The sequence below is a fragment of the Taeniopygia guttata genome, chromosome 15 (assembly GCF_048771995.1).
Source record: "Taeniopygia guttata chromosome 15, bTaeGut7.mat, whole genome shotgun sequence".
NCBI lineage: Eukaryota > Metazoa > Chordata > Aves > Passeriformes > Estrildidae > Taeniopygia > Taeniopygia guttata.
Genome location: NC_133040.1, coordinates 3,399,801 through 3,411,384, shown reverse-complemented (window position 1 = coordinate 3,411,384; position 11,584 = coordinate 3,399,801). Strand labels below are relative to the sequence as shown.

General features: G+C 51.1%; 1 protein-coding gene across 1 annotated transcript; it reads left to right on the top strand.

Annotated features, from left to right (window-relative positions):
- Positions 1 to 4,711: 4,711 nt before the first annotated feature.
- MLEC (malectin) lies at positions 4,712 to 11,584 on the top strand (the record flags this gene model as incomplete). Its single annotated transcript, NM_001245360.1, is given in 5 exon segments — positions 4,712 to 4,924; positions 8,208 to 8,386; positions 9,693 to 9,869; positions 10,029 to 10,086; positions 11,261 to 11,584. Coding segments are annotated over 5 exon segments (834 nt in total). The 5' UTR covers positions 4,712 to 4,734.

The window sequence follows — 11,584 nt, the reverse complement described above, 5'->3', positions numbered from 1 at the left end:
TGTGGAGCCTGGATGTCCCTGTGAGAGGTTGTGACCGGCCTGGGGGAGAGGGCTCGGGCAGATGCACACCCCAGTGTCTGCACCAGGATCCAGAGGCAAGTCCTTGGGGAGTCAGTGCTGGCCACTAAGTCTGTGTCAGGACTCTGCCCTCCTTCTCGCTGTCCCCAAAGGGCCTGGAGGTACCTCACAGTGAGGGAATGCGAAGGGTCCCCATCTCTGCATCTCCTCCACTGGCATGGACACAGGTGAGAGCCCCTGCAGTATCGTGGGAAGGAGCAATGGGAGAAAGGGCCCAGAGGGGAGCTGGGTGGGAAGGGGATAGGCAGCAGTAGCCCACCTCACCCTTTTCAGCTCATTCTAGACACAACTGTGAGCACATGTATGGTGGGGCCATGCTGTGAGAACTGAGATGTAACTCCACTGGTGCTGGGGATTGGCTGAGAGCCTCTTTGTGTAGCAGTGCCCAGCTCTCCAACCTCTTCACACTCAGAAATGCTGCACATGTCTGCAATAGTGAAGACAGTAGCCTCCAGGCCCTACCAGGTGCTTCCAGGCACATCAGATCTTACCCTCCTTTCCCCAGGATGCTCCCAACCTACCTCTCCCTTCCCCTACTCTACCAGACCTACAGTTGTTTCCTTCCTCTATACAAAGGCTCAGTCACAAATTGCCAGGATTAATTTCTGTTTGGCTTCAAAGGGCACTATCATCACTGTGTGTTTCTTGGTGTGACTGGGAACTGTTTTCCTCTTGGTTGCCTCCTTACTCAAACTGGGAGGTCAAGGACCAACATCTTCCTGCTTCCTCCGAATCTTTCACTTCCAAGGTCCTCTATCAGATTTTTGGGGTCCACAAATCCATGTCCCAAAGGAATATTTTCTCTTTTGCTTTCCTGTTGCTGTGCCAACCAGCTGTAGTGATGGCTGATGCTCCAGTGACAGAAAAATTATGTTTCTCCTTATACTTGTCTTTGTGTGCGTGTTTACTTGTGTTTGCACAGGTGTGTGCACTAGGAAGGGTTTGTGTGTGTGCACATAAAAGCAAGGAGTGCAGATAGGTACCTGGGAGTGAAGCAATAGAAGACTTTGTATGCAAATGGGTGTATACCCACTGTGTGTGTTATCTATGGAGCTGGTCCCATCTTAGAAATGTGGGTGTGAGCCAAGAAACTGGAAAATGGATATTTACAGATTTCTACTGGCTCAGTAGCTGTATTGTTGAGGGTGATTTTGGAGATGAGGGTGATACATTGAACAGAGTCCGGAGTCCTGGTATGTTACAAATGTGTTTAGGGTGATAATGGGGAGGGGGAGCCGTGTACAGGCTTACGTCTGCCAAAGGGAGTGCTAGTACACAACTGTGCTGCACTTGCAGGGGAGCCTGTTGAGGAAGGAGCTGCTTGTGCATGTGGAGCAGGACAGACAGCTGTGCTGCTGCCTGTGTGCTGCAGACTGCTGTGCCTGCCTGTGGGCGCTGGGGATGGCTCGGGGTGCATGCCTTGTGCCACAGCCAGCTGCAAGAGCCCAGTGGATAGTCAGAGGCCACAAGTGTGGTGGCTGCTTCTGCCTGCTCCTTCCAGACCCTGCCCTGAGCAGTCACATCTTTTGCCCGCAGCATCGGATGGCAGGACAGTGTTTATTTAACATGTCTGGAGGCTGCACTGATCCACAGTGCAGCATCACGGTGGCTGGGCATCTTCCCTGCAAACTACGGCCACTTTCGCTTAAGCAGGTCCCTGTGTTTGTGGTGTGGCAGAGCTGTGCCTGTCATCCCAAGAGTACTAGGCAAAGGCTGGCTGCAGGACACCTTTGTGTAATTGCAGAGGCAGTCCTGGAACCACAGCTACTTCTGAGGAAAGCTGAGTCTGCCAAATCATCTGTAGCTCTGTTCTGCCAGGTCTCACCATGATACAGTGAACAGGTCAGACAGGGCAGGGCTCAAAAGCCTTCATTTTTTTTTTCCATCAGAAGCTCTTGAGTTCCTGCTGCTAGCCTAATTTTACTTTCACAACAAACCCCAAATAATCCTAGGGACTTTTACTATTTCCTTGTGTAGACAGAGGCAGAGATTAAAGATCCAATCTAAATAATCTAATTCCAGAGATAATCCTTTTGCTCTTATCTCCAATTTTGTACCAGGGAGCTGCTTCCAAGGAGCTCTGCATGGCAGGGCACAGCTGGTCCCTTGTGGGCACCTGAGCCTTGTAGCCCTGTGCCAGTTGGGAAGGCTATGGGGCAGTGGGGCTGGCTCACACTTATTTCTTAGATACCTCATTAGCCATGAGGCCTGCTTCTAACCCACATATTTTTGCTGCTGTTTTTGGACATCCCAAATCCTGATCCCATTTTCCAGCAGTAAATGGCTAATACTCTAAACATGTGCCCCTCATTGCTCATGAACAATCGGGGTGCCAGGGAGACCAGGCAGGACTGATTCAAGACAGTCATTTTGGCACAGCTGTCAGGGGACAGGGAGAGATCAAGGGATTGAGAAAATGACCCTGAGACTTTCACTTGTAGGTTACTGGTGTAAATCCAGCCTGCATCAAGGGACTGACTGATGGCTCAGTGGATTAGTAATAGGATGGAGCCTTTGACATCTGGGGCACAAACTGGCATCAAGCTGCTGGTGTGACAGCAAGAATTGATTTGGGACAGCAGTGTAGGACACCACAGACACAGGCCAAACAGTGTCTGCCATCCTCTGCCAGGAGCTGTGAGCCCTGTGAGCCAGGACGAGGGGCTCCTCTTGCCCCAGATGCGCACAGACACTGTCCCTCCTCACTGCTGATCCCTCGTGCTTTGTGATGCACTACTGATTCTTGGGAAATGATCATCCAAGCTAGTTTTTAGAAAATGTTCACCCTGGGAACACCTGGTAACACTTAAAGTGTTTAAGTGCTTCAAAGTTGTGTTCCTGACCCACACATCACAGTTGAAAGTGTAGGATTAGGGAGGCTCATTTGTAATCAGCACAAATGAGCTCTAATGAGGCCTTCCTCAGCCTCACCAAGTGGACAGCATTGTCCTGGACATGGCTGCTTGCACTCCTTTGGTAGCAGGACTTGGGGGACACCCAACAGGTCACAAACACAGCAGGGATACAGGAGATTAGCCTGGATTTGATCAGATGCTGCCAGGGCTGGGGACTGTAACGCTGAGATGATTTGCCAGGAATCAGCATGAGGTGGCTGAATCTGGAGAGGTGGTAAGTGTACACATTTCATACTACTAATCTGGATGTGCTTTCCTAAGGCACCCTGTAGTTTTAGGAACCCATTCCTTGCAGCAGTGCTGGTGTGGGAGTGCAGCAGTGCCATGTCTGTCCTGGCCCAGTTATATCATGAGCCCAAGAACTGATGTCACAGCAGCAGCAACATGGTTTGGGATCCACTCCAACCTGGGCAGAACAGACTGGGGAGCAGGGGGGGTGGGTGGTTACGCATTCTGCCAAACAGTTCACTTCTCCAAGATAGTGTCTGGTTAAGAGGCCCACAGGTACATTACAAAAGCAACAAATGCATTTAATTCTCAGTCTGCAGCACCAATTTTTATTTATAGAAGCAAATGCTTTGCAAAAGACTTGAATTAATAAAATATCACTGGCACTTAGGAGAAGCCACTGCTAATGCAGCCGGTGCCAGGAGCATAGGCCAGTATCTGATGCCCCAAGGAACACCATGATCAGACAGAAGGGCAAACATTAAGTTATTTGTTACCCCTTTGTGTAGGGAGTGAGTTTCATTCGACCTCTCCCTGGGATATCTCACTCCAGCCACCAAAGACCTTGCCAAGGTCCTCCAGAAAACAAACCCAGGATTTTACATTCTCTTATAAAGTCCAAGCCAGGGATCAGCCCGCTGGCAGTGTCACGGTCACCTCCCTGCCTTCCCCTTCACTGGAGGCTTTGCTTCGCTTGTGGTGCAAGATGCTTGCACACCACCGGCTGCATCGCTCCTTACTGGGCAGGCAACTGCCTATTTCCTTACTCCATGGCGGGGGCGAACAGGAGAACCAGCGTGTTCTGCCAGGCAGCGAGCCGGGCTTGGTAGCTGCTGTTCAGAGCACAACGGGCACGGAGCTACCGGGACGTGGCAAGGAGCCGCCCCCGACGGCGGTGGAGCTCTCGCTGTCCCAGGTCCGCTTCCAGCCCCTTCCCCGAGCACAGCGGGTCCGCTCCGGTCCGCGCTGCCGCAGCGCCGCCCGTTGCCGCGGCAACCTTCCGTCTGCGCTTCCCGCCGCCGCCCCACCGTGCTCCGCGTTCCGCCGCGCTGGAGCACCGCGATTGGCGGCGCGGAGGGGCGGGCTTTGCCCACCAGCCGCCGGCGCTCAGGCCAGCTCGCCGGGCTGTCCCCGCTGCGGACACGGCGCTGGGGAGCCTCGTCCGTCTCCGCCGCGCCTTCCCAGGGGAGCCGGTTGCACACCCGCTCCGCTCCGCTCCCTGCACGGGCGGTACCGGCCCTGGCGCCCCGGCCCGCAGGGACCCGGCTCCCCGCGCCACTCCCGCCGCTGTCCCCGCGCCGCTGAGCCCAACCCGCCCATCGCCACCGCTCATTGGGCCGCCGCCTTATGAATATTCAAATACAGCCTCGGGGCCGTCTAATGGCAGGCGGGAAGGTAATTAATATTCTCGTTTCGGCGCGCGGATTGGCCGGTGCTCGTCCCGCCCCGGCAGCGGGGTAAGCCGCCCCCTGTCGGCGGCAGGAAGGGGCGGGCGCGGCGCCGGGAGCGCGACATGGTGGGCGCTGGTACGCGCAGGGCGCCGCTGCTGCCGCCCGTGCTGCTGCTGCCGCTGCTGCTGCGGGGCGCGGCGGGCGGCATCGCCGACAGCGTCGTCTGGGCCGTCAACGCGGGCGGCGATGCCCATGTGGACGTGAACGGCATCCACTTCCGCAAGGACCCGCTCGAGGGCCGCGTGGGCCGAGGTGAGGGCGGGGGATACGCCGCGGCCGGGGCATTTCGGCGGGACAGCCCGCGGGGTCGCGCTCGGCTCGGCTCCGCCGGCGCTGCGAGGTCCCGCTGTGCTGGCGGGGTCCGGGACCCGCGCGCCCCCGGCTCCGTCCTGCCCGCTGCAGCCGCGGCGGCTCCGTGGGTGTCCCTGCAGGACGGCGGGGGCTCCTTTCCCCCGGCCGCCCGGGGACGGTCGTGGCCCGGAGGCAGCGCCGGCACTTGTCACCAGCGGGACCACGGCCACCCTTGTTCTCCCGCCGGGCCCAGCTGGGGCTGCATCCCCCGTCCCCGTGGCGGTGCGGGCCCGGGGCCCCAGAGGCGGCAGGATGAGCCCTGCGGGATGGTGTTCCTGCCCTCGGCCTGCGGGGTTGTGTAATGCCGGAGGATAAGTGGCTCCGCGAGGGCTGGAGTGGGATTTCGGCTGGACAAGCGGCGGGAGCGGACAAGCTGCCAGCCCTGCCGCGTGTGCCCGCCGGTCTCACTTTCTCTCCCGTTTTCCACTGAAGAGCCCGTGTTCCACAGCAGGATCCGCCGGTTCACAGCCCAGTGCGCAGCGCGCTCGGTGCACTGGGAACAAGCTTTTCCAGCCCTCTGCAGCCGGATCTGGGTCGCGCAAGATGTGAGCTGATGCTTGCAGCATTCTGGACCCGACAGCGAAGAGCATCGGGCTCGCTGGAGCCCTGGTGCTGGGCCCGGCAGGGGGAAGTTACAGCCGGCTGGTCTGTTCCATGCCCCAGTCTGTGGCTGGGTGTTCAAGGGCAGGGACATGAGCAGAAGTAGGGGCAGATGGGAACTCATCGGCTGCTCTAACTACCAAGTCAGTAAAATCTTCAGCCTACTATTTATGACAGGATGGAGAAGTAATTGCACTTGGAGTGCCTTTTCCTACTTCCCCCAAGACCACACAGTTTGAATTGTGCATGTTTCTGATAATTGGTGTACCAAAACTTAGTGGATTCACTAATATATTGAAAAGCTAGCTGTGCTGAGCTGCTCTACTGTCAGTTTCAGGTGAGTGGTGGAATGTGGAGATGAGCTCTCTGTTGATTTTTGAGTCTAACTTTTGCTGTTTCCATGTAGGATGGTGAGGATTTTCCGTGCTATACAGCTGGAACTGTTATTGCTTGTCCTGCATGAGTGCCATCCCAAATGGAGAGCCTTTTGGGCACATTGGATACAGTGGAGGTCACATTTAAATTATAATACAGTTTTTCACACCCATGGGAGCTGCTGCTTCAGTTGCACAGGGTGCCTGACCACTGTAGGTCAGCTTCCCTTCATAGACCTCTCACATGTGTGACTTGAACGTCGTTATGGACTTGAATTATTTATTTCTGAGTTGAAGAGAAAAAAGGGCCTTTTTCAAGCACATTGTGACATGCACCTCCTTTGTGGAAAGTCCGTGGTGTTTCCTTTGAGCAATAGGCTGTTACAGTAATCCTGCATCAGCCAGTGGTGCCAGGCACAGTGGAGACTTTACCCCTTTGAGCTCTCAGCTGCCTTTCCCTCAATGGCTTTTTATTGCACCATTGTTCATTTACTCTGGGCTCCTCTCTGTGTTGATAGACATGTAAGGGCTATAGCAGAAATATATGGCTTACTGGGAGGAAATGACCTAGGGATAGTAATTCTCAGCTGTACTGCCTCTGGGCAATTTAAAACTTTTTTTTTTTTCCAAGCCTCAATTCAGCCGCTGTGCCCTAAAGGACTGACTGTGCTGATGGCAATTACAGAATAGGCAGGTGCCAAACATAGTTGAGTTACAGCTTGGTGTGTACTGCTTGCTCCCAGTGAGCACCCAGCATGCTGTAAAATCCATCTAGCTTCCACAGTTCTGTCAACAGAGCTCTGACATGCAGGTGACAGGTCTTCCTCTCCAGTTACCTTCTTGGCTATTAAAGGACTTTCTGTGCAGGCTTTGCTTTAATAGGAGCTGCCTTCTGTAGAGTCCTTGGTTTGCTATCACCGTAATCTGTAGCTGGCCAGAAATATCTGTGTGGGTGGAGAGGTTAAACTTTTCACCCTCTGTATTTCTGGTGGTTAGAGTCCTTAGTCTTTATGCCCAAATTTGAGTGGTAAAGAGAAGTGGAAGATTGCCTGGGCAGCTCTTTGTGAAATAGGAGACTAAGAACTGGCATTAATTTCCTCTCGTTTGCATTGGCTCTGTCTTTGGCAATGTGCACTGGGTTAGTAGTTCTTGTTTTGTCTTGGCCAGTGCAGTGTCTGTTCCCATGGAAATGGGGGTGGGAGAGGTCAGCAGAGAACTTCGTCTGGATCAACTTCTGCCTGAAGTGCCGTGCCAGTGGATGGATGGTGTCCACAGTCCTCCCTCCTGCCCGTGCTTCTCTGGGGAATTGTTTGATGTGCAGCCCTGGAGGCATTGCATCAGTTTGCATTTATACAGGAACCCTGATACAGTAGCATACCAAGTGGGGTTAAAGTTTTTGGGGGCTGCTGTAGAGGTGGTGAAACACTGAAAAGAGGCAAATTTTGTGATTTCTCTGATTTTGTCAGATGTCCTTTTTGGGCATGGTGGGGCACTTCTCAGGGATTCTTTGCATACCTGCAGACAGCACCCATTTCAGCTGGGTGGCTCTGAGAACATCAGCTGATGGATCTGCTGGTGCTCTTGAAACACTTGTGTATCTTTTTTCTTCCTTTATCCCATCTTCATGCTGACAGGTATTGTGGGGCTGTGGTGTGAAGAAAGGGCTTTGTAAGATGCCTAATGCTTTTCACCCTCCTGCCATTCCCTAGGTTCTTTGCTGAGGGGGAAGAGTCACTAAAGCCCAGTGCTATCAATTGCTAACTTCAAATATGTTATGTCAATGAATCGAGTTAGTCCTATGCTAGCTGTTTTAGTTTTGTACTTGGAGTCTGAAATTTGAAAATATTTTTGTAAAAATATTCTAGGTATTTTCACTCTTTAAAGCAAGAGCCAATGGCCAAGTCCTTTGGCTTTGTGATATGTTTTTGAAACAGGCTTTTCTTTCTGAAATGGTGAGAGTGAACTTACTGTGTCATAGACTGCAGCGTGTCTCCAGACCTGTTTTCCTACATTTCTTGGATTTTGGGACTTTGGCTTCTTGTGCTTCTGCTCTGGTAGTGCTGCCACCTGGTCAGAGCAAGCAGGGGAGACGGGTCTGATGGGTTGTAAGTGCTAATGCCACTTATGGAGTTAAGCGCTTCAAGAATATATAAAGTGTTTCTTCCTCAGAATGTAACCCTTCCTCTCACTCTTTTGTGCTCAAAACCCAGCTTCTGACTATGGTATGAAACTGCCAATCCTGCGGTCCAATGCGGAAGACCAGATTCTGTACCAGACAGAGCGTTACAATGAGGAAACCTTTGGCTATGAAGTTCCCATCAAAGAGGAGGGTGACTATGTGCTGGTGTTGAAGTTTGCAGAGGTCTATTTTGCACAGTCTCAACAGAAGGTAAGCAATAGCTCCTTGTGTGTCTCTGATGCAAGTTCCTGGCTAAGACTGTGTGTGCTCAGGTTACCTCTGCTGCTTTGCATGCTGGAGGAAGGAGTAAGTTAACTTAGGTCCCAACCTCTCCCAGCCTCTGAACCTTTAGAACTCTCTTCTGCATTCTAGCTATACAGTTGGACTGGAAAACTTAACTTCAAAGCATTCAAACAAACACGTGTAACTAAACATAACTAGCAGTAGAGTTTTACAACAAGTTCTTTTTCTTGAACACTTGATTCTGACTAGACAGCAGAGTTATGCTGGAGGAAGTATTGAATAAATTGAAGCAGGGAGGTGGTCTGGGTTAAATACCCTACTCAAAACAATTTTTACAAATGTAATAAGGCTTGCTACTGGTTCAGTCTGATCCTGAAAGCAGAGTTAAATTCATCTGCTTATTGCTTTTTAGAGAAGAATAATCCTTGTCCAGTTTTGAAATCCCTCATGTACAGAAGTGGAAACAGAAGCAAGCAGAACTCAAAGCCCTGTGATAAATTGGGGTAGGAGTGGTTTGTGTTTTAGTCTGGCTTTCTTCTGATTCTATCGGTTTCTTTTGGGCTGATCTCCTTAAGCAGTGTGCTGCTTTCCTGCCAGAGAAGTATTTCAGGGAGCAGAACTGGTGGTTCTAGCTTACAGAACAGATGCAAAAAGCAGCCTCAGATTAAACTGAAGGGCTGAGGCATCTTTGGTTCCTCTTCCTTCATGTGGTTCTGCTGGGATTCCCCAGGTGCTGCCTGTAGTTTGAGTCATTACAGCCCTGAGGAGGACTTTCACTCTGAATTCACAGATGTGGTTAGCAGTTAAACATTTTACCTCCTTCAAACCCTGTGTTCTTCACCAGCTTGTTTCCTCTTCTCTCTTCTGCTGCAGACTGTTAGTTAGAAATGGCTTCATTCCCTAGGGTGTGGTGTGTCACAGCCACCCCAGAGTGGTAAGAGCAGATCTTCAGACAGGAGAAGAGTTGTGAAAGAGAAGCATGAATAAACCAGAATAAAACTGTGCTGTCCTCAGGTCTGAAATGCTTATTTAGGGGTTGTTTTAAAAGGAGAAGGCAGATTTCAGAGTATTTGAAAGCATTAATAATGCTTTAGTGTCTTTATCTGGCTGCTTTTGGGCTTTGAATCCTTCCCAAAGGAGTGGGCCAAGACATGTTACAATGCTTTCTGATCCTGGGTGCATAAAAAGCAGAGACCTTTCCTGTTCTGTTCCCATTTCAACTGTCACGTGCCTGAATCTGCTCTGACTCTCTGTCATTTCTTCCACCCTGAAGGTATTTGATGTTCGCTTGAATGGCCACGTGGTGGTGAAAGACTTGGACATTTTTGACAGAGTTGGACACAGCACAGCTCACGATGAGATCATTCCCATGAGTATCAAAAAGGGAAAACTGAGTGTCCAGGGGGAGGTTTCAACATTCACAGGAAAGCTCCACATTGAGTTTGTAAAGGTAATAAGCTTTTCAGGGCAGAGCCTTGATCTTCCCTTTGCCGTTCTTATCCAGTCATGTGGTGCTGCTGTGTGCTGGAGGGGGAGAGGCATTGGTAGGTGGGGGGACCATTCCTTATCTCAGAGCTGCAGCACTGACTGCTGCTTTTGCTTTTTCTAGGGCTACTATGACAATCCGAAAATCTGTGCCCTCTACATCCTGCAAGGAACAGTGGAAGGTAAGCACAGTTTCTAAGCCAGAAGGCTCTTCCCCCTTGGAGAGCAGCCTGTTGCTTCTCAGACTATGAGATCATAGCTTTTGCTGACCCACATCTGCCAAAATTGTTTCTCTTTCACTAAGTTCCCACAGAGTGCAGTTGCAGAGTGAAGTAGGTGTGTTCTGTCCTCATTCTCTTCTAAGTCACAAAGCTTGTGTCATTTTGGAGTGAGAAAAACCAATTTGTTTTGGAATTTCCTGTATACGGGGTAAAGGAGAAGGGAACATGTCTGGTCAGTCTCAGCTTATAGCTACAGATAAATACCCTCTGGCCTTGGATGGCAGCAGCAACCCTGCAGACAAATAATTTATGGTTATTTTAGCTAGTGCTTAAGTATTTCTCACCTGGAGCTTTGTTTTGCTTTTTCAGCTTTAGAACAAGGCAGTATTTTTTTCCCAGATACCAGTTTGGCTGGATAGCTCCAGGGAGTGCTGGAAAGGTCCTTGTTCTTTTATCATCCTCTTCATAAGTGAGCTGGAATTGGAGCCCCTCTAGCTCCTGAACTAGGAAGGTTTAGGATCCCTCTCTGACCAAAACATCAATTTGCTTTACTATGGGATGGTCAGGTGCTGCTGAAGATTTGGTAAGAATCTTGTGGTCAGGTGGCACCTGCAGCTCAGGCCCAAGGCTCAGAAGGCGGGATTTAGTGAGGCTTGGCCATGCTGCTCTCACAGCTCTAGCTTTGAGGGGTGCAGTGATGTGGAGTAGGACTGTTTATGGAAAGGGTTGTTCCCATTCCTATTTGCACCTGTATCTGCTGGTCCTGCAAGGCAGCAGGTGCTTGTTCTTGACTAGGTCTTACTGAGCAGCTGCAGTATCTGAATGTGTGCTCTAAGTGTGCTTTTGTGCACTAACTTGTCCCTGTGACACATTGATGACGTGGAAGGATGAAGTTATTCTGCAGACTGGATCCTTGGATGCTCTTATCTTGCAAAGAAAAGAATTAGTGGTGTGATCCTCTGTGGAAGAAGATATTCCTCTCTTCTGGGGTGTTCTGGTTGTGGTTTCCATTAATGGGGTCTCAGGTGCCCTCTTGCCAATGTTCATGTTGGACTGGGGAGAGGGGAAGGAAGTGTCTTGAGTGAACTCCCAGTTTACATCCTGCCTGCTTGCAACCTTTTGTCTTGTTCAACAGATGTTCCAAAGCTGCAGCCACACCCAGGTCTGGAGAAAAAAGAGGAAGATGATGATGAAGATGACTATGATGATGGCTCCAGTGTCAAAAAACAGGCAAATAAGAACCGGGTTCAGTCAGGCCCACGCACACCAAACCCCTATGCCTCGGACAACAGCAGCCTCATGTTTCCTATATTGGTGGCCTTTGGTGTCTTCATTCCTACCCTCTTCTGCCTCTGCCGATTGTGAGAGCAAGCCCCACAGTGCATCAGCCCAGGGGCTGGGAGGGAAGGAGTTGGACCAAATATGGTTGCTTTCAATTTCTCCATATTGTTCATAATTT